At 28.6% G+C, this 24400-nt stretch overlaps 3 protein-coding genes across 6 annotated transcripts in view; 2 read left to right on the forward strand and 1 right to left on the reverse strand.

Moving 5' to 3' along the window:
* LOC122568917 (sodium-independent sulfate anion transporter-like) overlaps positions 1-17672 on the forward strand; it is a 36779-nt gene extending 19107 nt beyond the window's left edge. Inside the window, exons 3-11 of the mRNA XM_043729208.1 lie at positions 10096-10331; positions 12677-12878; positions 13579-13799; positions 14425-14770; positions 15588-15890; positions 16675-16820; positions 16977-17147; positions 17265-17418; positions 17530-17672. Of these exons, the coding sequence (XP_043585143.1) occupies positions 10096-10331; positions 12677-12878; positions 13579-13799; positions 14425-14770; positions 15588-15890; positions 16675-16820; positions 16977-17147; positions 17265-17418; positions 17530-17570 (1820 nt within the window). The 3' untranslated portion in view covers positions 17571-17672. The remainder of the gene's footprint in view (positions 1-10095; positions 10332-12676; positions 12879-13578; positions 13800-14424; positions 14771-15587; positions 15891-16674; positions 16821-16976; positions 17148-17264; positions 17419-17529) is intronic.
* Positions 15739-21332, reverse strand: LOC122568919 (galactokinase-like). Of its 4 annotated transcripts, XM_043729212.1 has the most exons (7): positions 21019-21330; positions 19907-20093; positions 19678-19820; positions 19307-19604; positions 18917-19238; positions 18750-18833; positions 15739-15872 (listed from the first exon to the last, which is right to left on the reverse strand). In XM_043729212.1, the coding sequence occupies exons 1-6, from the start codon at positions 21178-21180 to the stop codon at positions 18764-18766; spliced, it is 1182 nt and encodes a 393-aa protein (XP_043585147.1). In that variant the 5' UTR covers positions 21181-21330; the 3' UTR covers positions 15739-15872; positions 18750-18763. The 4 variants fall into 4 exon arrangements, 3 of the variants coding, with proteins under 3 accessions (XP_043585147.1, XP_043585146.1, XP_043585145.1); XR_006317260.1 differs by having other exon boundaries at positions 18750-19238; positions 21019-21332; XM_043729211.1 differs by lacking the exon at positions 15739-15872 and having other exon boundaries at positions 18280-18833; positions 21019-21327.
* A 138-nt stretch (positions 21333-21470) lies between these two features.
* On the forward strand, positions 21471-24271 carry LOC122568918. Its single transcript, XM_043729209.1, has 9 exons — positions 21471-21718; positions 22173-22359; positions 22556-22691; positions 22793-23010; positions 23073-23133; positions 23224-23352; positions 23429-23764; positions 23836-23918; positions 24029-24271. Exons 1-9 carry the CDS (start codon positions 21682-21684, stop codon positions 24153-24155), a joined length of 1314 nt encoding a protein of 437 aa, XP_043585144.1. The 5' UTR covers positions 21471-21681; the 3' UTR covers positions 24156-24271.
* Positions 24272-24400: the final 129 nt, after the last annotated feature.

Below are 24400 nucleotides of genomic sequence, written 5' to 3' on the forward strand. Positions count from 1 at the left end.
AATTTGGGATCAATTTTCTCTTACATCCTACCGTACCGTGATAGTAATATTTATTAAACATTTTTATTAATGATTTATTCATCAAAATGCTTCGCTATTTTATAGTCGCTTTTGTTACGTCTCTTGCTAAGAGATAAGAATATTTCATAGAAATTGCATGTATATCTATATACATTCTTTTATGATTATATAATTTATTATCCTGTATAAAATTCTCAAGGTAAAGGAAAATATAGGTATCAAACACTTTAATCTAACTGAAGGAAAATAATTTTATATGGCTGTTTGAACAAGAAATTGGAATGAAATTAAAATTACGATGAAACGCGATAACATTAAACATTTTTTTAAGATTAAATATTTTTTAACATTTAAACAACAAATATTTTTAAAAATTCATGAACATGAAAATCAATGGTACTAGTGTAATACTATCTAAATATATATAACTCGTGTATTACTAAATAATACATGCAACTGTAAGCATTAAAAGATATAGATATCTCAGATGCATCTCATGAATGAGGAATGAAAATATTTTTCTAATCAACAGGTGATCCGCAGACATTTTATAAATTGATCAATTATTTGATCAATTGGCTGCATTGATTAATTAAATGGATTAGCTTGCTGTATAGCTTTGACATAAGCCTTTATCTTCATTATCTCACAAAGTATTTATAGTCTTGAAATTATTCATCGAGTGGGAACTAAATTTTTATCTAGGATAAAACCAACGACAAGCGCTAAAATAGATTTTCTAAGATACCGTTATTTTAGTACATATATACGTTTACATATTTATAATGTTTAGCTACAACCATAAAAATCGGCATTGGATTTAATGGTGTCTAATTTGAATGAAAATTCGATTTGCAAATATACACAAGGTTTACGACACTTTTGATCTTGAAATTATTCGAATGAAACTATAATAATTATTCGTTCGCCAAAGTTGCAAATTATTCCCGTTACTTGTACTTAGGAAATGACTAAACTACAATAAAATTAGTCACTGAAACTGTAAATATAACAGTGTTTTATAATGCTATTATTCTCTTCGTTACTAATATCTTTTTTAAATACTATTACAGTATTCCTCCTTTTTATTTGTTTTTATCACTTTTCTATTAATAATAACATTTTCATTCTTCCTTATTCTTTCGCTCTTGGTATGTGTAAGAAATATCATATTGCTGCTAAAAGAAAAGTATTCGCTCTTTTCTCGAACAACAGACATGTTCTTGTAATCTTTCTTATTAACAAGAATCTTTTAATGCCCAAACTCGATCCATCTCAGTCTGGATATAACGTCCAACTGAATATTATAAATCTGTTGTCTGATAATCTCAGTTCTATCGAAGAAAAACTACACAACGCGTAACGTGAGTAAATAATAGGACAGATTACAGATCAATGGAACGAGATAAATCTCTGTCGGAAATGCAATGGAGGATTATTCCGAAGTACGTACTTCCACAAATCTAATAGTATTTAACAACTGAAATTCGTACTGAGGAATATACCGATTCTATTGGGTTGGCAACTAAGTTATTGCGGATTTTGCCCATACCACCTAATGACAAAATCCGCAATCACTTAGTTGCCAACCCAATATGATCGAGTGAAAAATGTTATATAAACATAGAGATCGTTTAAAATTAGAGAATAATACCTCGGACTCTAATATTACAAATTTTCTACTGCTAGATCACACTTTAATATTAATTCCCCTTCTATAAAATATAATTCTGCTATTAAATATTAAATTAAATTAATATTAAAATTTTTTAAACAAGCTAATCTTTCTTAAAGATTATAAAACTCAGCCTATGACTTCAGCTGAGACGCTAACAAGCTATTGCAATGGTTGATCGAACAATTGTAAACAATCAATTAAAAAAGATATATTTCAAACTTCACGACATTGGACTCTTGTACAGTGGCTCATTTATTCGAATACTTGTCATAGAAAACTTTCATGTATATATATATATTTTTTTTTTATATGACATATAAAATTTAAAACTTCACTAGCACTGTAACGTCAAATGATTGTCATGATTACACTGACCAAATTTGAAACCAGTCTGGAATTATATATAAAAGTTGCGAGATATTTACTGCTAACGTATATGTAGAAAAATAATAATATATACGGCATAAATAATCATCTTAAATTTATAATAAACGTTAAAGAATATCGATGAATATTAAAGCTTGTTAGTATAATGGATAATTGATTGTTTAAATAATTTTGCGATCTCTGCGAAATACATACATACGTATTGTATACATACTTACGTCAAATATTCCGTGCTTTTATGTACATTTTCAGATTTACCTCAAATTTTGCCAATACGACCATGATCGTCGAGTTTCATTGCTTCGATGTTAATGGCATTCCAAAATGTCTCGTACAACACACGTAATATATTTATAAACCGTTTTTACAAGTGTTTGAATACTTCCGTGAGCTATTGTACGTGAATAATTTTGAAGAACAAAGATATATGAAACAAGTATTAAAACCTATAGTGCATTAATGCAAAGAATTGATTTATTGGAATAAAACGAAATTAAAATGTGATTTCTCTATTAATAAGTTCAATTTTTTAGTTTTCTTCTATCGAAATACGATATTAAACAGCCAATTATTATAATCTATTGAAATTTTACAGCATAATGTTCGCAAGCTCGTTACTGTACGCCAATTTCGTATTTCTACTATAAACATTTAATAAAACTTTAACACGCTAACACGTTCACGCGTTCACTGTGCTGTATGCCAACTCGATACATACAAATTATGTTCATACAATACATACGCCCTTTGCATGCATATTAAATAATAAAACTTTACATATGTGTTTAACATGAATTATTATGCCCTTTTCTCCTTGTAACTTAATCTATTATACGCCTATTCATAATACTTTAATTATTATATAATATGTATAGTGCAATATATTACCTGGGCCTAAACCTTATCTTAAAAAATAGCATAAATAACATTATCTATATATCCATACATATATCCACAGGATACACTCAAAGTTTTGATTAAGAACATTGAAACACCCTATATAAGATTAAATTTCCAACCAGCGGATCACATGCGCATATCGTAAAAGTCCCCGTTCAACAGTCGCAAAAGTATCAATAACTATCCGACAGCTTAACGCGTGATTACATCAATTACACTGAAATACTAGCGTCAATTCTTTCGTATGATATAATGACTGCGATTACACACTTATCGGTTCAATGAAGAAAACCGCATTTTGTAGTATCGACTAACGATGTGATCTGCAAAAATTATGAGAACAAAATCAACTTTACGATGTTCTGCGGTAAACTTGCAACGGTGTATTAACTTATAAACAGGAAGTACGCGGCAATAGACGCGGAGAAACATGTCGTTTATGCGAAAGGAGAATTCCTAAGAGATTGAAAAGGGAGAAAAGAATATTTCATACGTTCACTTTTGCGGTTGAGCAGATGCATTTGACTCATAATACTAACCGTATGCATAAATTAATAATGAGAAATTATTTCAAGGCGCGGGTTCTTTGAGTTATCTGACTCATTTCGTGACCATTTGTGAGAGAATGACGTGTATGAAAGACTATCACGTATTTACCGAGGTTGCGTTGATACTCGATACATGTAACTGCAATTATCGTCTCGGTTGAATCAACTACGATTTGCATGTTTTTCGTACGACAGATTTTATTCTTTGATTCTTTCTTATTTCGTGCTTTCTTTCACTTTAATCAACGCCATATGAGTTAGAAGTTACAAAGCTAACGTATTCGTAGGTATTAAATCTCATCTTACTATTTGCCTGCCACTGTGGATATTTCACTTTATTTTGATATTCTACTAATTGTAAATAGTCTGTTTAATAACAATTACTGGTTCCTACTTTGTAAATCAGAGTGAGGGATTTATAATCAACTACAATTGTTTACTTTCGTAAGCAAACGAAAATTTGGTTACATAGGCTTGATTTATTTATATCTCACACAAATTTATGTTGCACGTAAGATACGAGTATGTATAAATAGAACTATATTAATTTATATCAATTTATAATTATTATAATTAATATATACAATACTTAATTTTATTATATATAATACAATAATTATATATAATATAGTAATTAATATATACAACAATTTGCATTAGTTCGTATAATATAACTTATTATTTCTTATATTTTCTTTGCTTTTATATGAAACAAGTGCAACATGGAAAAATCTTATTGGAGAGAACTAAAGTATCTTAAGTAAATTATCCGATGCAATTTTTTTATAGATTTTTATATCTGGAAAAATGGAATCTTACAATCTACATACGTAAATGTCCCTTACATTTAATATCTTCAGTCACACAAAGCCAATCTTACTCGTGGGTTAAGAAATAGCAACACATATGTATTATGAATCGAGCAGATGTTCGAAATGTTAGCCTATAATTTCTATTAGTCTCATCCTGTACGCATATAAATTTTATCATTAGATAGGTATTATTTAAATTTATTATTCATTTACATATATTTTTACAAAGTAAAGTTTTATTATTTGCAGAGTATCCAGATAAATGTCAGTGACATTTAGATATACATTTCGTACAATAAAGTTAATGTTAAGTAATTTTGTATTAAGTGTAGAATTATAATATGGACATTAGCGTACGCATACGGAAAAACCCTGGTTGGTTTAATCAGGTGTGTAAGTTATTTAAAACAGTTTACTGAACAATTTGTTATTCGCCGGATATTTCGTAATTTGTTTTCTAATATCGTGGAACAGCTATTTGTGGCGTAACTTTTTGACTTGTGCTAACACCACGATAGTATCGTTGACATTATGAAGAAAAGTATTCGCATAAATAAAAACTGGACAACAGAAGTTTTTAAAGAATCTATGCTATTTATATGGATAGAAATTGACATATTTATGTACGTAGATAAAAACTGAACAAGAAAGTCATGACAGATTAAAGCAAGAAATTAACGCGACCACTGCTAATCGAATTTTCATTACTAGACTGCAGATCTTTAAGTAATTTTATTACAAGTATTTTGTTTGTTTCATCTATCTCTGAATATTACATTTCTTCGCTCTAAAATTCCTCACAAATACATAAACAATAAAAAATCATTTTTATTGTTTATATGTTTGTGATTCTTCGGGATTCGATAATATTCTCAATAGTACGTTGCGCTTCGTTGCAAACAATCCAGTTCACTTCTTCAGGGCAGACCTGAACTGGAATGTTCACTTCATTCATGTTGAAGTAAACCGTAACGTACTATTTTAAAAACACGATGAAAACCCGAACAACCACAAATATTTCATCTAACCATCGTGGAAGCTTAAAATCTAAAATATTTTTATATCGAGTCTATTTTTATGTTACAAAGCTTCACATATGATGATGAAAATATTTTTATATCATGCCTGTTGCTATATCATACAGTTTTACGTCTGAAGATCACGCGAAGAATATATGACAAGTCTATTTTTATTGGTTTTCTGGCTGTTACATGACTAGATGATGGCTAGAAAGAAGTATTTTAATGTTCCAAGATGTAAACTTTTTAAAAACAAGCGAAACATCCACAGTGTTTTGTAAAAAATGAATAGTACTAGTTTATTTGTTGTCTTAGTTCGATATAATTAATATTAGCCTGCATAAGATAAAATAACGTTGTTAATGTTACAAAAAATGACGAAACATATATACATACAATCTGAAAATCTTTTATATCGAATCTTTAAATCATTTTTCTACGAAAAACAGGGAACGTAACTCATCGTAATTTTCACCTGTGGCCGTCGTATGTATTTTATATAAATTATTACTTGAATTAGTATGAAATATTAATTCGAGAAAGCTAACATGAATTATCATGAGACTCTTTCTCAATGTTACATAATTTTTATTTTTTCACCTGCGTTCAAGTCAATATTATTCATACATCGTACACGTGCCGATTCGAATACGAGACAACCCAATAAATTTCTCAAAAGAAATCCGTAATAACAGTATGTAAAACAAGATATATATCTTTTGATAAAAAGAAAAAAAATGCAGTTTCACTAGCATTGTTAGCATCCTTTCAGACAGAAGATTTGCATGTTAAAGCGCGTACGTAAGCACGTGGTCGTTACCGCAGATAATTTATCAGATTGATCGTTATCGGTACCAGTATTTTGTCTTAATTTATTCCTGTCTTCGTACACTTCGTTGGGAATTTATGAACTGTATTTTCCTTTTCACGTGCCAAGCATTGACCAAATTAAGAAATTCGCGCTACCTTCTACATATCAAACGACTCGTGTGTTTAACTTGTCACGAAAAAGGAGATTATCGCGTCATCGCATTCCACAAATCATAGGGAAGAGTTAATTCGCCAAAAATTGTTCGATTTGAGAAAGCTTAGCGCCTGATGAATTTAGGAATACGATGGTAAAAGTGTGCGAATTGACGAGAAAAAGATGATAGAAACGATGTTGCAATAAGAAAAAGTAAATATGATTGAGATTAATTTTTGTCAATGTTAAACATTTAACACTGGTATAGTTTATAACTTCAATTTCTATTTGCTGGATTTTTCGATAATGCGCGTGCAATTATTTGAATGAATTTTCTTAAAATGTTTAACGATTAAAAGATTATACAAAGGAATTTATATTTATCCCAGAACCATATCTTAACGAGTTAATAAATGCTATAATTCACGTATAATTATTCAATTAATTGTTTGTTTACTAATTTAGATAAGTTATTTCGAAAATAACTACATAATCTGTTCATTATTTGATCGATACTTTAGATGTGTTTAGAAGTGTGTTTATTGCATATACGAAAATTACAGGGAACGTAATAAGTCACATTGTTTAATATATTTTTGAGAAAAGCGATTTTAAAATTCAGCACAATGTTATATCAAAATAAACTATAATATATTGTCTTCTTATTTTGTTTTAGGGTTGAACACGCGCATTGTTTCTTGCCCTTCGCAGTCTTAAAAATATTCCTTATCATAATATTAAAATATCGAAGATATTGAAATGTTGCTTTCTTTAATAATTGTATCTTTGATTTTTATAAAATTTCGACAACTTATAAGCTACTCTTATAAGGCTTATATTTTTGAACCTAAAAGATTATTTTTATTCTCAACCATGTCACTCTTTAGTCATAGAATGACATTAAAATCAAAAAATAAACAAAGATGTGCTTACCATATTTCTTTTCCCTGCGAACGCGATAGAATAGTGCAAATGATGAAGCATAAATATTCATTTGGGCCTTCTAGGAACGCGCCACAATCAATAATTTTACCATAACTTCATGTCTAGGAATTTTTCTATGACTTCTTGATTAAAATTTCCTTGACAACATTTCGACTTCTAAGAAAACATCTTGTGGTAAAGAATCAACGTAAAATAATCACAATTTCATGCTCGATGTTTCATATCCTATGTAACCAACTCGTGATTGAAATTTAACAGTTTCAGAAAAATATTTCTATTCTTCATTTCATTCTTTAATATGACAAAGATGTTTATCTATATTTTTACGAGCTCGATGAAATATCCCAGCCAGATAATTGATAATGAATTGTTATACGTTAGAAATTTATTGAAAGATCATTGTAAAAATGTCAAGAATAACTTATCAAGAAATAATAACGGACAAAGTGTTCACAAGTCGCAAAGGTGACGAAGAAACGATTTAATTGAAAATATACGTCGATATCTTCTGAAAAGAGAAAATTTTATTTCTCGTCATTTGAGCTATCCGGCATTATAGTTAGTAAAACTAATGTTAAGCAAGAAAAATATACTTTAATATACTTTTCAGGTACGATAGAAAGAAGATCAGAATCAATTTAGCTAAATTGCTAATCTTCCGTGAATAAAATAATCCTTAAAATAATCCATTAAACGAATATCTCAGACATCACAAACATTACGATAATTTTACTTTCATGATTGTAAATTTTCAAATTACAAATTTTGTTTAATTTTCAATTAGACTAAGGAATAAGTCTAGGATTGAATTTTTTTATGAAAATTCCTCACAACTCCATCAAATAATCAATGCGTTTCTATTTCACCGAACAAGTTAAGGTTTAAATATTTTGTTGTATAAATATACCGTTTAACACCCCAATGGAGGATTTCCATCTTTTCTACACACTAAACGCAGTAACAAATTTTTTACAATTTTATTACTATTTAATAATAGACATAGAGCATATTATTTTTGCGAATGTTCATGCAAATTTATATTTTTACGAACGTAACTAAAAAAGATAGTGCCTAAATAGAGGTTCATTTTACTTACCAAAAAATTTAACGCGTGTTTTATCTACGATATTTCATATATCTTTGTATGTTGTATGCTAATTGAAATATTCCATATATTTTTGTACATCGTACGCATCTTTTCGTCCTTAAATTTCGTATAAATGTATGACATACCACGGTCTAGTGATAATTAAAACATTTATTCCTCTTCATCCGTTTCAATTTAAAAGAACAAAAAAGAAAAGGAAGAAACTCGTTGTAAATCTAAGTGTAACGTACAGTAGCACAGTAGTAACGTTGTAAATGTAAGTCTAACGTACGGATAGTACTCTGTACAATGTAACAAAGCAATAGAATATTTGTATTAGAAACATAGTACATATAGATCGAACACAGCAGCTTACCTTCTTCTCTATATTAAGAATTAAATTAGATTAGAATTAAAACTGAAGACAACGAAAGAATAATTGTGAATTCAACGAAGTTCGAATTAACGTAAGGAGTATAATGTCAATTGAATGGAAATCAATTTTTAAAGCAATTTATTTCCCGCAAACATCACGTGCTACCGTGTAAAACCAGTTAAACCAGTCTAACTTCACTTTTGGACGTAATTATCACCAGTTAGCCAGTACCTACGGCAGCTTGTATACTTGTACGCATTATGGTAATCTTAATATGTATGTAGATGCCTCGTGATTGCAATTTTTATTTCACCTTTACCTTTTTCTATTTTGATTCCAATCATAGTACTTTCTACACTCGTTCCTTCGAAAGGTCGTCACATGATCTAAAGAATTTACATTTCCATCCGGAATTCCACACAGGTGTTAACCATTTCTATACGTTTAATTGTTGTTTACTCGCGGTTAATTGACAGTTGACTGTGCAATAATGTTCGTTAGTCAAACATCTGCACACCTCATTAGTCTGTTATTATGCTAATAAAAATGTCAATGTTTATACATTTATAAAAATAACATATTTTTGCACTTATTGTTGACATTTATCGTAACATATTCAGTGATTTCAGACAATTTCGTTGCACCAAGTAAGTTAAAGTAAAGGAATATTAACGTTAGAATTATAAATATCAAATGTAGTTAAATATAAACCGTTTAGAAATTGAAAAAGGAATTACTAACGTACAGATTGTACTCTGTACAATGTAACAAAATAATGGAATATTTGTATTAGAAACATAATACATATACATTGAACACAACAATTTACCTTCTTCTCTATTTATTTCCCTAAATTGTTTAAACATATAATTTTATATTTATTTGAAAGTTTATATCACATTATATGTACAAATAATTACCTTTTGCATTAAGCGTACAATTTAATTAACCACTCTTGTGTTCATTATCTTGCTTGTCATACAAAACAATAAAAATATATTAATAAAGATCTAGAACAGTTGAACGGAGAATAGATCTTTTTTCGCAAACATTCCTGAGCGATGCGTAGTTCGATGCGACGTCTTTTGCTATGTAGAACGACGTTTAAATGCTACATCAACATCTATACTTTCGAGAGGGACAACACTTAGCTAACAAGCTAAGCTTTTCTGTAAACATTGTACTTTCTTGATAGAAAAATAAATTGGTTAACCTTAAATGGCTCTAAATTTAAAATTAACATAAATTCGATGCGGTTATAGATATAATAATGCGGATATTATTATAGATATAATAATGCCGAAGATATAATAATTGTAGATATACAATATCTTTTATAATATTCCCTCCTGTTTCAGTTCCACCAAATCGTGAAAAAGGTTTCTTATGCTCTCTAGAAAGGAAGTGGTTATATCAACGAATCAAAAGATCCTGCAGGAAGAAGTTACTTTACAAAAGAGTACCTATAGCAGCGTGGATACCAAAGTATCGCAAGGACTACATAGTAAGTGATCTTGTTGCCGGTATTACCGTAGGCCTTACCGTTATACCGCAGGCAATAGCTTATGCGAACGTCGCAGGACTTCCTTTGCAGGTAAGACAGTTTGCTCGTTCACTCGTGAAATTTTACAAATTTAATGTCATACCACTATACCTTAGTATATTTATAATTAAATTATTTTATATATAGTATATATAAAATTAATTTATTTTGAAGTAAACAAAAAAGATTACTTCTCTCTTAAACAGACTTATACATCTTTAATTTTGCAGCTTAATGCAACTTAACTCGTAACGTTATTTCTTAACGTGTTTCTAATATGTATAAAATATTCTTTGAAATATTTTAACACATTAAGATTAATTTATTATTTAAAACAATACTATTAGAACTTAGTTTGAAGTAAGAAATAAGAAATTTTACATCATTCTTGTTATTCTTTATGGAAAGTAAAAATTTAATATCAGAAGGAGAGTGCTGGTATGTTTATAAAATTTCATATTATATCTATTAAAATTTTACAATTAATGTTGTCAAAGTTAAAAACAATGCTGCATCTAACTATATACAATTTTATATCAATTTTAATAATTTGGAAATTAATAGTATATAATTGGAAAGGATAGAATAGTTTTGTATTGGTGCGCGTGTTTAATCGCGGTGTCATAACTTCCGTCATACGATTGAATCAAAAGATTTATTAGGGATATTCTCGAGAAATGTATAGTTAATTAGAATTCCTGGAAGCTTCCGTATGCAAACGTGTTCTCTAACAAAATCATTCCAACGTTCCATCATTATCGCAACCAGTTTTGAATATCGTTTTAGTGAAACTAAAAAAGAAAACTACTTATTATATTATACTATAAATATATATATATATATATATAATATATAGTATATATTATTATATTTATTAATTATCGTTTTATTCGTTTTACTTTCCAGTTATTATTAATTATCTATTATTATTTAGTGAAACCGATTATGATGTTTACAAAATGTCAAAATCATCGGAAATTGTAAGAAAATTTATTAAAATTTATAACACACATCTTCCACTATGCAACTGAAACATTGAATCGTAACTCGTTAACCAACGTTTCTTATTAACTTGACTGATAAGTGTGTTTTAATGAAATATATTTTCATATCTTGAAACAACCGCGCTGGCTCGGTCGACTGTAACTTAGATTCGATAATAATAATAAATCGAGTTGCAGAGGTACCGGCTGTAAAATCGACCGGAACTTTCGATATTCGAACTGGAGACTCCTCGTTTAGACAAGCGATTTTTGTGCAGATGATATCGCTACGGTCTGTCTTCGTTGTTCCGAACTGCGAAAACAAAGAAAGACGTATAAGCGATATCGTGCGGGACAAAAGTCGCTCGTCCGCATCGTGTCTAATCGAGAAGGAGTCTCTGGCTCGAATATCAAAAGCCCCGGTCGATTTTATAGCCTACACCTCTGCAACTCGATTTATTCGTAGTCGTACTGTTCTTACTTCAGCACGATATCTGGTGATTCGAAACCCACCTAAGACCCGAACCAATGCACGATATGCACACGAGTGACGAGACAAGATGTCGCAGCGACGTCGCTGTGCGATTGTGTAGTCGAGCGATACAATCTTGCTCGTGTGTATTACACGATTAGAAACATATATGAACTTATGTGTGTAACATACTATATATCTGCCGAATCGCATAGCGATATCGTAGCGATATCGTTGCGACAGCGCGTCGCTCGTGTGCATCGAACCTTAAATTGTGTAGGTCCCATTACGTGTCTTCCAGCTGTACCAAAATCATTTTTGCTCACTCTGCGAGTACTAGCATGTACGCACTAAGAGTTGGAGCTTCGCTTAACGATAGCTGGTAGAAGCATTACCGAGGCAGAAGATAAATTGGCTGCCCCATTATAATATGAGGCCCGGTGCAGACAAGCGACTTTTTGACGCTGCTTTCTCGTTACGACGTATTTCTGTCTTCGTTGTGTTTTTAGCTGGGAAAGCAAAGAAAGACACGTGACGCAACGAGAGCTCAGCACCAAAAAGTCGCTCGTCTGCACCGGGCCTAAGATGGAACCTTGGATAGCTTACCTGAAACGAATATTTTTATGTTTTAGTTCAAGTATTACAATAAACTCAGGGCGCTTTCCCGTTATTAATTCTGCAGCATAACATCTTCAGCTCAATTATATTTTTCCAACACTTCTCTACGAAACTATTTTCTAAGTTAAAAAATATCTCGATTGAAAAAATGAGAATTTAAGAAAATTCTTATTGGTATGCACGATTTCGTTTCAATTTTATTTTAAACATTGATACAGTAATTTTATATCTCATAAAATCGAAGTATAAAAATTCGAAAATTACGGCAAAATTAAAATTTCTTGTAAAAGTAAAAATATTTAATAATTTCATTTGTTTTGCAGTATGGTTTGTATTCGTCTTTCATGGCGTGCTTCGTGTACACCATCTTCGGATCCTGTAAAGACGTTCCAGTTGGACCGACCGCGATCATCGCGATATTAACCAGAGAAACATTACAGAAATCTGATCTAGAACCTGACTTTGCGGTTCTTTTAACTCTCATCTCTGGTTGTGTCTGTTTTTTTATGGGAATTTTACATTTAGGTAATTGTATTATCGATTACTTTTTTTAATTGAAACTTAACAAACTCTCAAACTCTCCTCTTTATTAGAATAGCCCTAGAGCTCATATGTTTTCTAAATTTACTTCTATGTGGAATAATATCGAATGAAATGACGGCGGTATTTAAATAATTGAATAAAAATCAAATAATTAAATTCTATAGCGTAATTTTAAGAGAACGGTTATGTGTGAACTGCGAATATTTATGCAAGTTCATATTTTTATGAATACAACTGAAGGTTAAATAAAATCTAAGCATAGGTTTATTTCATCCTCGAAATATTATAATGAGAAACTTGCTTCGAAAACTTTCTATATTTTTACAATATATATACCCTGCACATTCTTACGCATCTAAATTTTTCATAAATGCATAAAAAACCACAGTCTAGTTATGTGTATATTCCTATTTATATAAAAACATATTATATATTTGATTATATTAATATTAAATAATATTATATTATATTAATTTATATTTTATAATATATTTATAGTAATTTTATTATATTATACTATAAATATATATATATATATATAATATATAGTATATATTATTATATTTATTAATTATCGTTTTATTCGTTTTACTTTCCAGTTATTATTAATTATCTATTAACAATTTAATAATATATTATATTTATATTTAATAAATATTGACACATCTTCTTCTGTTATCAGGCTTTTTATTGGATTTTATATCAGGACCAGTTTCGGTCGGTTTCACATCAGCAGCAGCAATTATTATAGCTACTAGCCAAGTAAAAGATATTCTAGGCATTCATATCGGCGGTAGTAAATTCGTCGAAGTATGGCAAAATATATTTGAAAAAATTGGGGAGACGAAGCTCTGGGACACTGCATTGGGCATCTCGTGTATAATTATCCTTCTTCTTCTCAGAGTTAGTATCATTTCATCGTTCAGTGGAAAATAACAAAAAAGTAGATCCTCATAATAAATAATTTTTTAAGTATATACAAAGTAGATTCATCTTTCTTCATACTTTCTGCCGAACTGTTTACATACTTGCAGTGCAGACGTGTGACTTTTGTCGCAATCTCACTGTGATCATGTATCTTTCTTTGTTTTACGAGTTAAGAACGAAGCAGACACATGATCGCAGCGAGATTGCAACGATGAAAGTTGCACATCCGCATCGGGCTTTACGTCTAGTGAATGATTCGTCGAATTATCTTACTTACAAATTAATTCCTTGCTATTACACGTGTTACTTTTACATACAAACATTATTGATTGTTCAATATTTTTTGAATATCATTAATCAAAAACGTGACTTTATACATATACATATGTATAAGATGTATATGTATAAGACATAATATATACGACACGAATGTACATCAATTAAAATTTATTCACACGATTCAAACTAAAATTTTTCATGAATTGTAACTACCGAAATTTTATTTTATATTTTCACGTATTATCATCGTCGATTTTTTACTCCCTACTTTTTATAGAAAAATAAAATAAAGAACATTTTTTGTACGATTTCTTTCTTTCAGAAAATCAAAGACATACCGTTTATGAAAAAGGCTGCAAAAATGTCATCAAGAGCACAAGTAATTATGCAAAAATCACTCTGGTTGCTGTCTACTGCGCGAAATATTCTCGTGGTCCTCGTATGCGGTGTTATGTGCTGGCTTTTAGAAAGTCACTTAGGTTCCTCGCCTGTTAGACTGACTGGCCACGTTAAACAAGGACTTCCGGAATTTCGGCTACCACCGTTTCAAACCTACCACAAGAACGAAACGTACGACTTCGTCGACATGGTTTCCGCCCTCGGCTCTGGATGTCTAGTCGTTCCTTTGTTGAGCCTCTTGGAAACCATTTCCATTGCCAAAGTTTTTAGTAAGTTTCATAACAAACGTTTATCACCAACTACACAATTCATTTTCTCTAAATAAAATATTTCTTTCCGAACATACTTATTGTAGTAATAATTAATTTAGCAAAAAATTAGAGAACTCGGTAAAAATTATTTGAAAATAGATCAAATAACAGAAGAATGTCCTTTTTCGCGAATCTTATTACACATATCACAAGACTTTATTTAAATAAACTTTCTCTGCACAAGTGTAATATATTTGAATTTTAAATGTGAATATATTGAGGCCGTTTTTAAACATGACTCATTATTCAGATTTCTAACTTACCAAAAACACAGGATTTGCTTCCAATGTACCAATCGCAAATTATTATAACAGAATATAGTTCACAAAAAGTGAATATCATAAATTTTGACCTTGACTTTATTCTGAGACCATATTATCATACATTAGTCAAAAAATCGAAGTAACGTGTTTTACTTAAGTACATCCTAACTGTCTTGAAATTGAAAAAATACAAAACGTAGGAGATTAATTTTAAAAATTAGTAATTTTCATCAAACAATAAGTACAATCAATACGTTTACATAGAAGATCATACTTTAAATTTTTTATATATTTTTATATATTACATGTTGTCTTTGCATATTTGCACTTTCAAGTTTCCCATAAGTGCATGAAAATCCGTGGTCACATAATGAGTAACTGATTGTTCAAATACTCTGATGCTATCTGCAAAGTGCATATTTGAAATAAGTATCTCGAAACTACTATGTATGTTTTCATATTCATTTTAATTTTTGCTAATGTAGTCATGACAATTGTATCGATTATCCTAGATGAAGGTAAACCAATCGATGCAACTCAAGAAATGTTGGCTTTGGGCGTGTGCAACGTTGTGTCGGCTTTCGTTTCTTCAATGCCCGTCAGCGGTGGCCTCAGCCGAGGTGCAGTAAACCATTCCTCTGGAGTAAAGACAACTCTCGGCGGTATCTATACTGGCCTTCTAGTACTCGTGTCGCTTCAGTTCCTCACCCCATACTTATACTTTATTCCTAACGCCGCCCTTGCTGCAATTATCATCGCGGCGGTCATCTTTATGGTGGAATTACACGTGATCAAGCCTATATGGCGAACAAAAAGTACGTTGTATCATTAATCTCTTTTATTTTTCAAGTAATATCAACATTATTTTGCAAATAAAGTATTGCGCCTGTAGTAAAGTATCAGCCTGTAAATAGTATTTATTACTGAACAAATTAAATTAACTATGAACTAGCTTGATATCATTTATACTTATGCTTATCCTTATATCTATTCTTATTTAACTAAGGTTTTTTAAAATTTGTAAATGTAACTTCTTGAATAATGAATTTTAAAGAATCATAACTAGACTGTGGATGTTTATACATTTATGAAAAAATACAAGAAAGCGTGTAATGTAAACATATATAAAATATGGAAGGTATAGTACCCATTATAATATTTTATGAGTAAAATAAACTTTTACTTAAGTTCTGTTTCTTTAAATTTGTTCACAAGTATATAAATTTACATAAACATTCGCAGTCTGGTCATAGCTCATGGTTAAATTAAATACTCTGAAAGTACTTTCTTGTATTTAGTTTAATTTTAAGAAACGATATTCTACGGACTTAAAAAACATCTCGTAAACGTTTTTAATAACGATTGTATAAATTTCTATTAATTGAAATAGAAGTTTAATAAATAGGTATAGAAGGTGTGACAGAATAAATGTAGAAGTTTGCTAACGCAAGAATATATATATATACATATATATTCTAAATTGTTCTATGTACTAAAATATAGAAAACAGACGGGAATAAAATCACGTTGTAAAATATGAAAATGTTTATAGTACTCTGTGTAATAATTAATGTAATTAATACATCATTTCTTTTCCAGAAATTGATCTCATACCAGCAATAGCTACATTTCTATGCTGTCTTTTTATAAGACTTGAAATAGGTATAGTGATTGGTATCGGTATAAACGTTCTGTTCCTACTTTACGCTTCAGCGAGGCCGTCGTTAAGAGTTCATAAAGATACAGTAAGAATGCTTTCATATCTTAATATGCTTATTAACTTTCTCTATATAAAAATGAAATATCAATGTAATAGTAAAGAACAAAAATATTTTCATGTCTTCCATTCATGATATTTTTTATTAAGCTGTTTCCTTAATAATATGATATTTTTGTTTCAGAGTATTAACGGCTGTGAATATCTTGTCATAACGCCTGACAGAAGTCTCGTTTTCCCGAGCGTTGAATATGTGCGAGCTGTAATTAGTAAGCAAGGTACGAAACAGGGAACCGCAGTACCTGTTGTCATAGATTCTACGCATATTCAAGCAGCAGATTTCACAGCCGCGAAGGTACACTATGAAATACTGTCTGTAAAGTATCTATACTAACATTCAAGTTATAAAATCATCAAATTTTAATTTATTAAAATTTATTTCTATGCTATAATTGATATACGTATTATTTAGGGAATTAAAAGTTTGACGGAAGATTTTTCTAAGCGTGGACAGCCTTTAATTTTCCATAATTTGAAACCAAGTATTATAGAAATTTTCAAAGGTGTAAAACCTTCTGGTTTAAGGTGTAGCTCTAGCGAACTTGAACTTAATGACTGTTTGAAAGGTAATTAAAATGTTATTACTTTTTACATAATATGTTGAGCAATTAAATAACTGATTTGTTCAATTTTATGTAAAAATGTATGATTTATATAAAACTTTCATTTATTTCCAGAATTTTCAAATATTTCGTCGGCTTCTATGAACAGATACTGACAATATTTAGACTTCTATAAATTCCGTCCCGGAAGTACTCTTTCTTTAGTTTATATGTATCAGTATTATATTAAGACGAAGATGGTCAATATGTTAGACAATATTATGATAAAGAGCAACAATTTTATTTTATAATTAATTGTTACCTTGTAACAATTATATATTTTAATATGTAACAATTAACCCTTTCGACACAATGTTATACTATACGACGATATTTCACGTACGTAAGTACTTCTGCATTACAAAACGAAAGTTCTGTTTTCTTAAAGGTACATATGATATGCATTAGTAATATAAAATAATTTTAAATATTACAAGAAAATATATGAAAAGATTATATGTACTACATCGATATTGTGCCAAAAGGGTCAGATTATAAGTAGGATTATAAGATGTACATTGGCTCACGAAAATATTTGAACATCTATCAGAGAAACCCTTTATGCCCATATTATGCGTGTTATATACGAAATTTTGGAATTTTATCAACACTGTAATAAGATACGATTGTCATGATTATATTCATAAAATTTGAAACCAGTCGAAAAATGTATATAAAAATTACGAGATATTTATTGCAAACATATATATGTGTATATACATACATATATATATATATATATATATATATTTTGTAGAATGTTCTGAATATCTTTTAGAGTATAATTAAGTCTCAGAGCAGCAATGCTAATGAAATTTCAAAATGTTTCATATAACACACATAATATATTTACAAAACATCTCTACAAATGTTTGAATACATTCGTGAACCTGTGCATATACAACCATGAATGAATACATTGACGCAAATCCACGTAAACTGTCAATAGTATTTCACATGACTTTTTATACAGACGCATTATTTGTACATGCTATTTAAAAATTACTCCTTATTACATTTAACATATGTCAATACTTCATATCATTTCAAAAAATATTAACAAATATTAAAAAATGTTTCAGGCACACTATTCTAAGTTTTAGATAATATCCCATAAAAATCAAAATTTCAATAAAACTACTAGTAGGTATACATATTTTTCTAACAATACATCATTTTTTTCTAAAATTAAACAAGCCTGTTTAATATAACTATGAAAATAAATTATAAGTCTTCTTAATTAGATTTCTCCGATAACATGACTTTTTATTAGTTAAAACTAAATAATTACTTCCCATTATCATATTGTTTAATTTATATCCAGGATTCTTGCACCCATTGCAGGGCTTGCTATATAAAATGTTGCATTTCCAGAATACCTATAATAAAAAGACATTTATAAACATTGTTGTGTAAAGAAAGAGGAAGAGAATTATAGAAATATTTAAGGAAAAAATCTAACTTGGCCTTCATATGATTAATTGCTTCATCAATTACATCTTTCTTCAATAATGTTACTGTACACCCTCCAAAACCAGCACCAGTTAAACGACTTCCTAAGACACCATTTATTGCTCTTGCTGCTGTTACTAAAGTATCTAGCTCAACAGAAGATACTTCATAATCTTTTTTTAAAGAATCATGACTTTCATTCATTAACTTTCCAAATTTATCAAAATTTCCTTTTTCTAGGGCATCTGCGGCATCAATAGTTCTTTGAATTTCTGTTACTACATGACGAGTTCGTTTTATTATTTCTTCAGGTACATTCTGTGATTTTAAAACTAAAAATGAAATCAACATAATAAAAAACGCAATTTTGCTTTGTAACATAATTGTATTTATTTTCTACCTTGAATATCACTCATAGATACTTCACGCAAACTTTTTTTATTTAATCTTTTTGCAGCTTCATAACAACAATCTCTGCGCTCACAATATGCGCTTGAACTTAATTTATGAGGAGCATTAGAGTTAGTAATTAGAAAGACATAATCATTTATTTGTAACATGGGTATTTGTCTAATACTAAGATCTTTACAATCAAGAAGAAGAGCATAGCCTTCTTTACCCATTACAGAGATAAACTGATCCATGATACCACATGGAACTCCAGCAAAATCATGTTCAGCACGTTGACATGCTAAAGCCTGAAAGATATAAGCTTTACATTTCTCTAATTTAGTAAAATTATAATTTATATAATATATTCTGTCATTATACTTTATCCTCTGGCTTTTCTGATTTTATACCAGTTAATGCTTCCAAAAATGTGTAAGTAGCAACTTCTAAAGCAGCTGAACTACTCAGACCAGCACCAACTGGTACAGAGGATATAATCACAGCATTAAAAGATGGCACATCACCTAAAATCAAAGTTTTAATTAAATTATACAATAGAATTCTTTTATTACATTTTGATAAAATGGATCAAAATAATAAATAAACTAACAAATAAAATTTGCTATACATCCTTTTACATAATTAGCCCATTTTGGTTCTCCTGGTTTTATACTCTTATGAGACCTAACTTCAAATTCAACATAATTTTCAGAACTAACTATTTCACTAAGGGAAACAATTTTACATTTATCCACATTGTTACGTTTTCCAACTATGAGTGTAACCATGGGCAATGCCTAAAAATATGGAAAACGTTATGCTTTACTCTATTATTAGTATTTGTTATAATATCTCAAATAATTTAATGATTACATATTTTCATTAAATACAAACATACTTATAACTTCTAATTTTAAAAATCGAGTAATAATTTAATTAAGAGACATTATATTATTAATATAACTAAATTTTCTGCAAAAATAAAACAATTTTTAAAAGTCTTATATAAATAAAATAATAGTCCAATAAGTAATACATATTTAGGACTTACTTTAATAGATAATAAATCATTAATATTGTCTAAATTTTTAACACCCGAAATTAATATATATATAATATATTAATAATAATAATATAAATATATATATAATATAATATATATTTATAAGATATATAAATTTAACAAATTCTGTGTGAAAATTCAATTATTACGTAATTAATAATTTTTAATAATCTATTTCTCATATTCAATAATATATTAGAATCGATGTATGTATGTATTATAAAAAATAAGAGTAGTTCATATCGACACAAGATTAGAAAATGAGATGAATGTATGATTATACGATAATAATTGATAAGAGTGAATAAGATACAAATCATAATATATCTTTGCTCAACTAAATTTTGCTATCGATAACTAGTGGAACAAATTTTTAACGAATTAAACAAATCCATTATTTGAAAATGTCATTTCTTATTTAATGTTATTTATTAACATACATATTTGATTAAATCGATTATTGGATGATAATGAACTGGTTGGATCCTTAAATATAATACATTAATGGCATGAAAAATAAGGAGTTAAATATAAATAAGTTAGATATAAATTGGAATAATAATGAAAATAAATTGAAAAAAAAACAATAATTACAGATTTAATAATTCTATGTAATATACAAAAAAACGTAGTATTTATATAAACATCAAAAATTTTACCATCGGTAGAACAAAACCTTCATTGTAATCAGTATGCTCTCCAATTAAATTCACGCGACCGGGTGCGCACACACAAACATTCGCATTCTCCCTAAATTTATTCACAAAAGCTTCTAAAGCTCTCGATTTAATTTCATTCACATTAAGCACAGTTGTTGCCATTTTTACCGATTATTTCAAAACTATTTATATTTAATGTTACTTAATATACACGAAACATATAAAAATTTTAAAAAGATAAATGCAGTGGAATCTATTAATTTAATTTTACGTAACTCATAGCACAGTAAAAATACGAACTGATACGAATATAAGTACAATACGCTTCAAACGGATAAATTTGGTATTAAGCACACATACACGTTATCAATACATCAACTTTGATTATGTGTGCAGTTACATGCTTGTAAATGTACGCTTTATCGTATCATTAATAACAATGCAACTATTCTGCGTGTATATGCATACAACATGCGCGCCACAAATGTAATAGAATTCGTAAAAGTGACGTTTGATATATTAAGTGTATCGTCTCATGCTATTAAAAGAATAATACATGACTAAAATGATATCTCTTTTAATTGTTAATAATTTCTAATTGATATCTGATTTATATAATGAACTAATTGCCGATATTTGACAATAATCTGTATTGATAATGCCATGACGGTCTCAAATCCCCTTATTAAAGAATTGAAAGGTAATTAAACAATGTAACGTTTTTATAGGTTAGGAAATTAATAATTCATTAATAAAATTATTTTACGATGATTTCTTTATAAACTTTTTATTTATCTGAATTTTAAACCTTTATTGTTAGAATTATAAAATTCTTGAATTAATTTCCAAAGATATAATTCCATATTATTTTCTATTTTGTTAAATAAAGATATAAATGCAACGTAAATAAAAGATATTTAAAATATTAAAATCAAATATTAGTATAAAATAGTATAATAAAATAATTTATTTTTGCAACATTGGTTTGTTATTTATTATTTAATTCTTTAATATTGAAAATGTTTAGATCATAACAATCATACTTTCATCCTTATCCTTTTTTATTATATTACAAATCTTGTCAATATATCATTGAACATGATGAAATGATGTTACATGATAAGTATATTATTAAATAAAAAAAACAATTTCAGGGTGGACAAGAAAATTAATTGAAAGTAACATTGAGATTGATGAAGAAAATAAAGATCTGCCTTTCTTTTTTAAATGTTTAGAAAGATGTTTCCAGAAAGGTATATTAATGCGTCTAAATCCCATAGGATTTCCAAAATTACCCGATGCTTGGTATTGGATGGAAGAAATTGCAGAAAAACATTTTAGGTTTGCAAAAAGATTTATAATAAATATCATTTATTATAGGTTATTTAATTCTTTTCTCACTACTGTAGTATTTTAAGAAAATAAGAACATTTATATTCATAAATTTTAATTAAATCTCTATTATAATATTTCAATATTTAAAACTTAATATCAATAACTAAAAACTTAAAGTTAAAAATTAATAACATTATTTTAGTTCCTCTTGTACCTATTCTTTGGTAGTCGAACAAGTTACACAAAATCCAAAAGTGTATACACCTACTGGGCATCTCAGGCTTTTAATTAAAACATGTTTAATGCGAAAGTGCCTTCATATGCCAGTTGAAATGCTAGTATGTATAAATGATATTTAATGTCTTAAATAAAATGTATATTTTTGATTCTATATAATTATCATTATGTTTTTATAATTTATGTATGTAAAACTTCATAGGTCAGAACACCATTAATGGCTACTGATTATTATGATAAAAACAGTATTCTGGGAGATAATATTCTTGGAGAAATATTTTTATCAGTATTACTGCAAAGCAGTAAATTAAATTTCAAATTAAATTTACGGAATTGTAGTTTTTTGGATGAATCTTGGCAATTACCAGAATGTTTAGCATTGGAATTAGTACCATGTAAAAGTTTAGGTATTTCTGTATGGTAAGAAAGTTACATTAGTAAAAACAAGTGTTCATTGTGAATAATATTTTGTATTATTACAGTTTTACCAAAGGAAGAGCTTTAATAGTTAATTTAGATAAAAACTCTGTAGCTGCAGAAGATGTAATAAACAGAATAATTTTTTTTAATTTCTATATACATATATAATAAAATTTAAGACTCTAACTATCCTTTACTTTTTACTTTTATTAGGATAAAGTTGAAATTGGAGATATATTAGATGAAATAAATGGAAATGCTATAACATCTAATACCAAAGGACAATTACGTAAATTTATGAGAAAAACTATAGGTCAACCAGTATATTTATATGTAATTAAGGTAAGTATATTCAAATAATATAACACTTAAGCATATAATATATACCCTACATATTTCTTACATCATACATTTTCAGCACCGCAATAAATCAACCTGTGAATTATATGCACCAATTGTTCATCTTATAAGAAGCTCAGGTATTGAGGGATTAAAACAGATCTTAAAAAGATTTAATTCTGAAATACAAGATGAGAATGAGAAAACTGAAATAATTAAGCTACAAAGTAAATCACTAAATGCTGGATTTTCTGTTAAATACTGTGGTTCAATATATATTGGTACAAAAGGGGATGTTAAACAAATTGAAAGAGCAATTCTGCAAGTACTAAAGTCAGAAGAAGTGAAGTCAGTGCCTGTGAAATTTGAATGTTTAGAACTAGGAATTAGGGTGACTCAGGATTCGAATGATGCAGTATGTAAATATAATTTTCATTATATGTAAGATTATGATATCATAATGATACATTCTAATTCAATGTTTAGATAATATGTAAACAGAGTTACATGGAAATTTCATCTTGTGGTCGTACTGGAAACATTCCTAATTATTTTGCATTTATTGCAGGGTAAGATGAACCGTAGTAACTGTCATATATTTTTGTTTTACTGTAAAAAATAATAATAATTAATATTAAACCATTTTATGTAATTTATATGCTTTTAATTTATTTTACAGAGACACTAATTGCAATTTAGCAACCAAATTTGATGCATATGTCTTTTATCATCAAAATGAAAGCGAAGTGCAAACTATATTGCAAAGTTTGGGTCAAGGATTCCAACGCACTCATTTTGCAGTTTAATGATTTTAAACAAGAGAGATTTATACAGAATTATTCTTTGACATTGAAATCGAACTTTATATAATAATATGTTCCTAAAACGTTTCTATTCACATATCTAGTCAATTCCAAATGAATTATGCTCTCTATTTATTTTATTCCTCGAGAAACATTCCTTTCTAATAAAAATTGTTCCAATCATGTTGAAACTAAATAGTTTCTTGAAAAAGTAAATAAAATTGATTGTTTCATTTTTTGAAATAAAG

The sequence above is a fragment of the Bombus pyrosoma genome, linkage group LG7 (assembly GCF_014825855.1).
Source record: "Bombus pyrosoma isolate SC7728 linkage group LG7, ASM1482585v1, whole genome shotgun sequence".
NCBI classification, from domain to species: domain Eukaryota; kingdom Metazoa; phylum Arthropoda; class Insecta; order Hymenoptera; family Apidae; genus Bombus; species Bombus pyrosoma.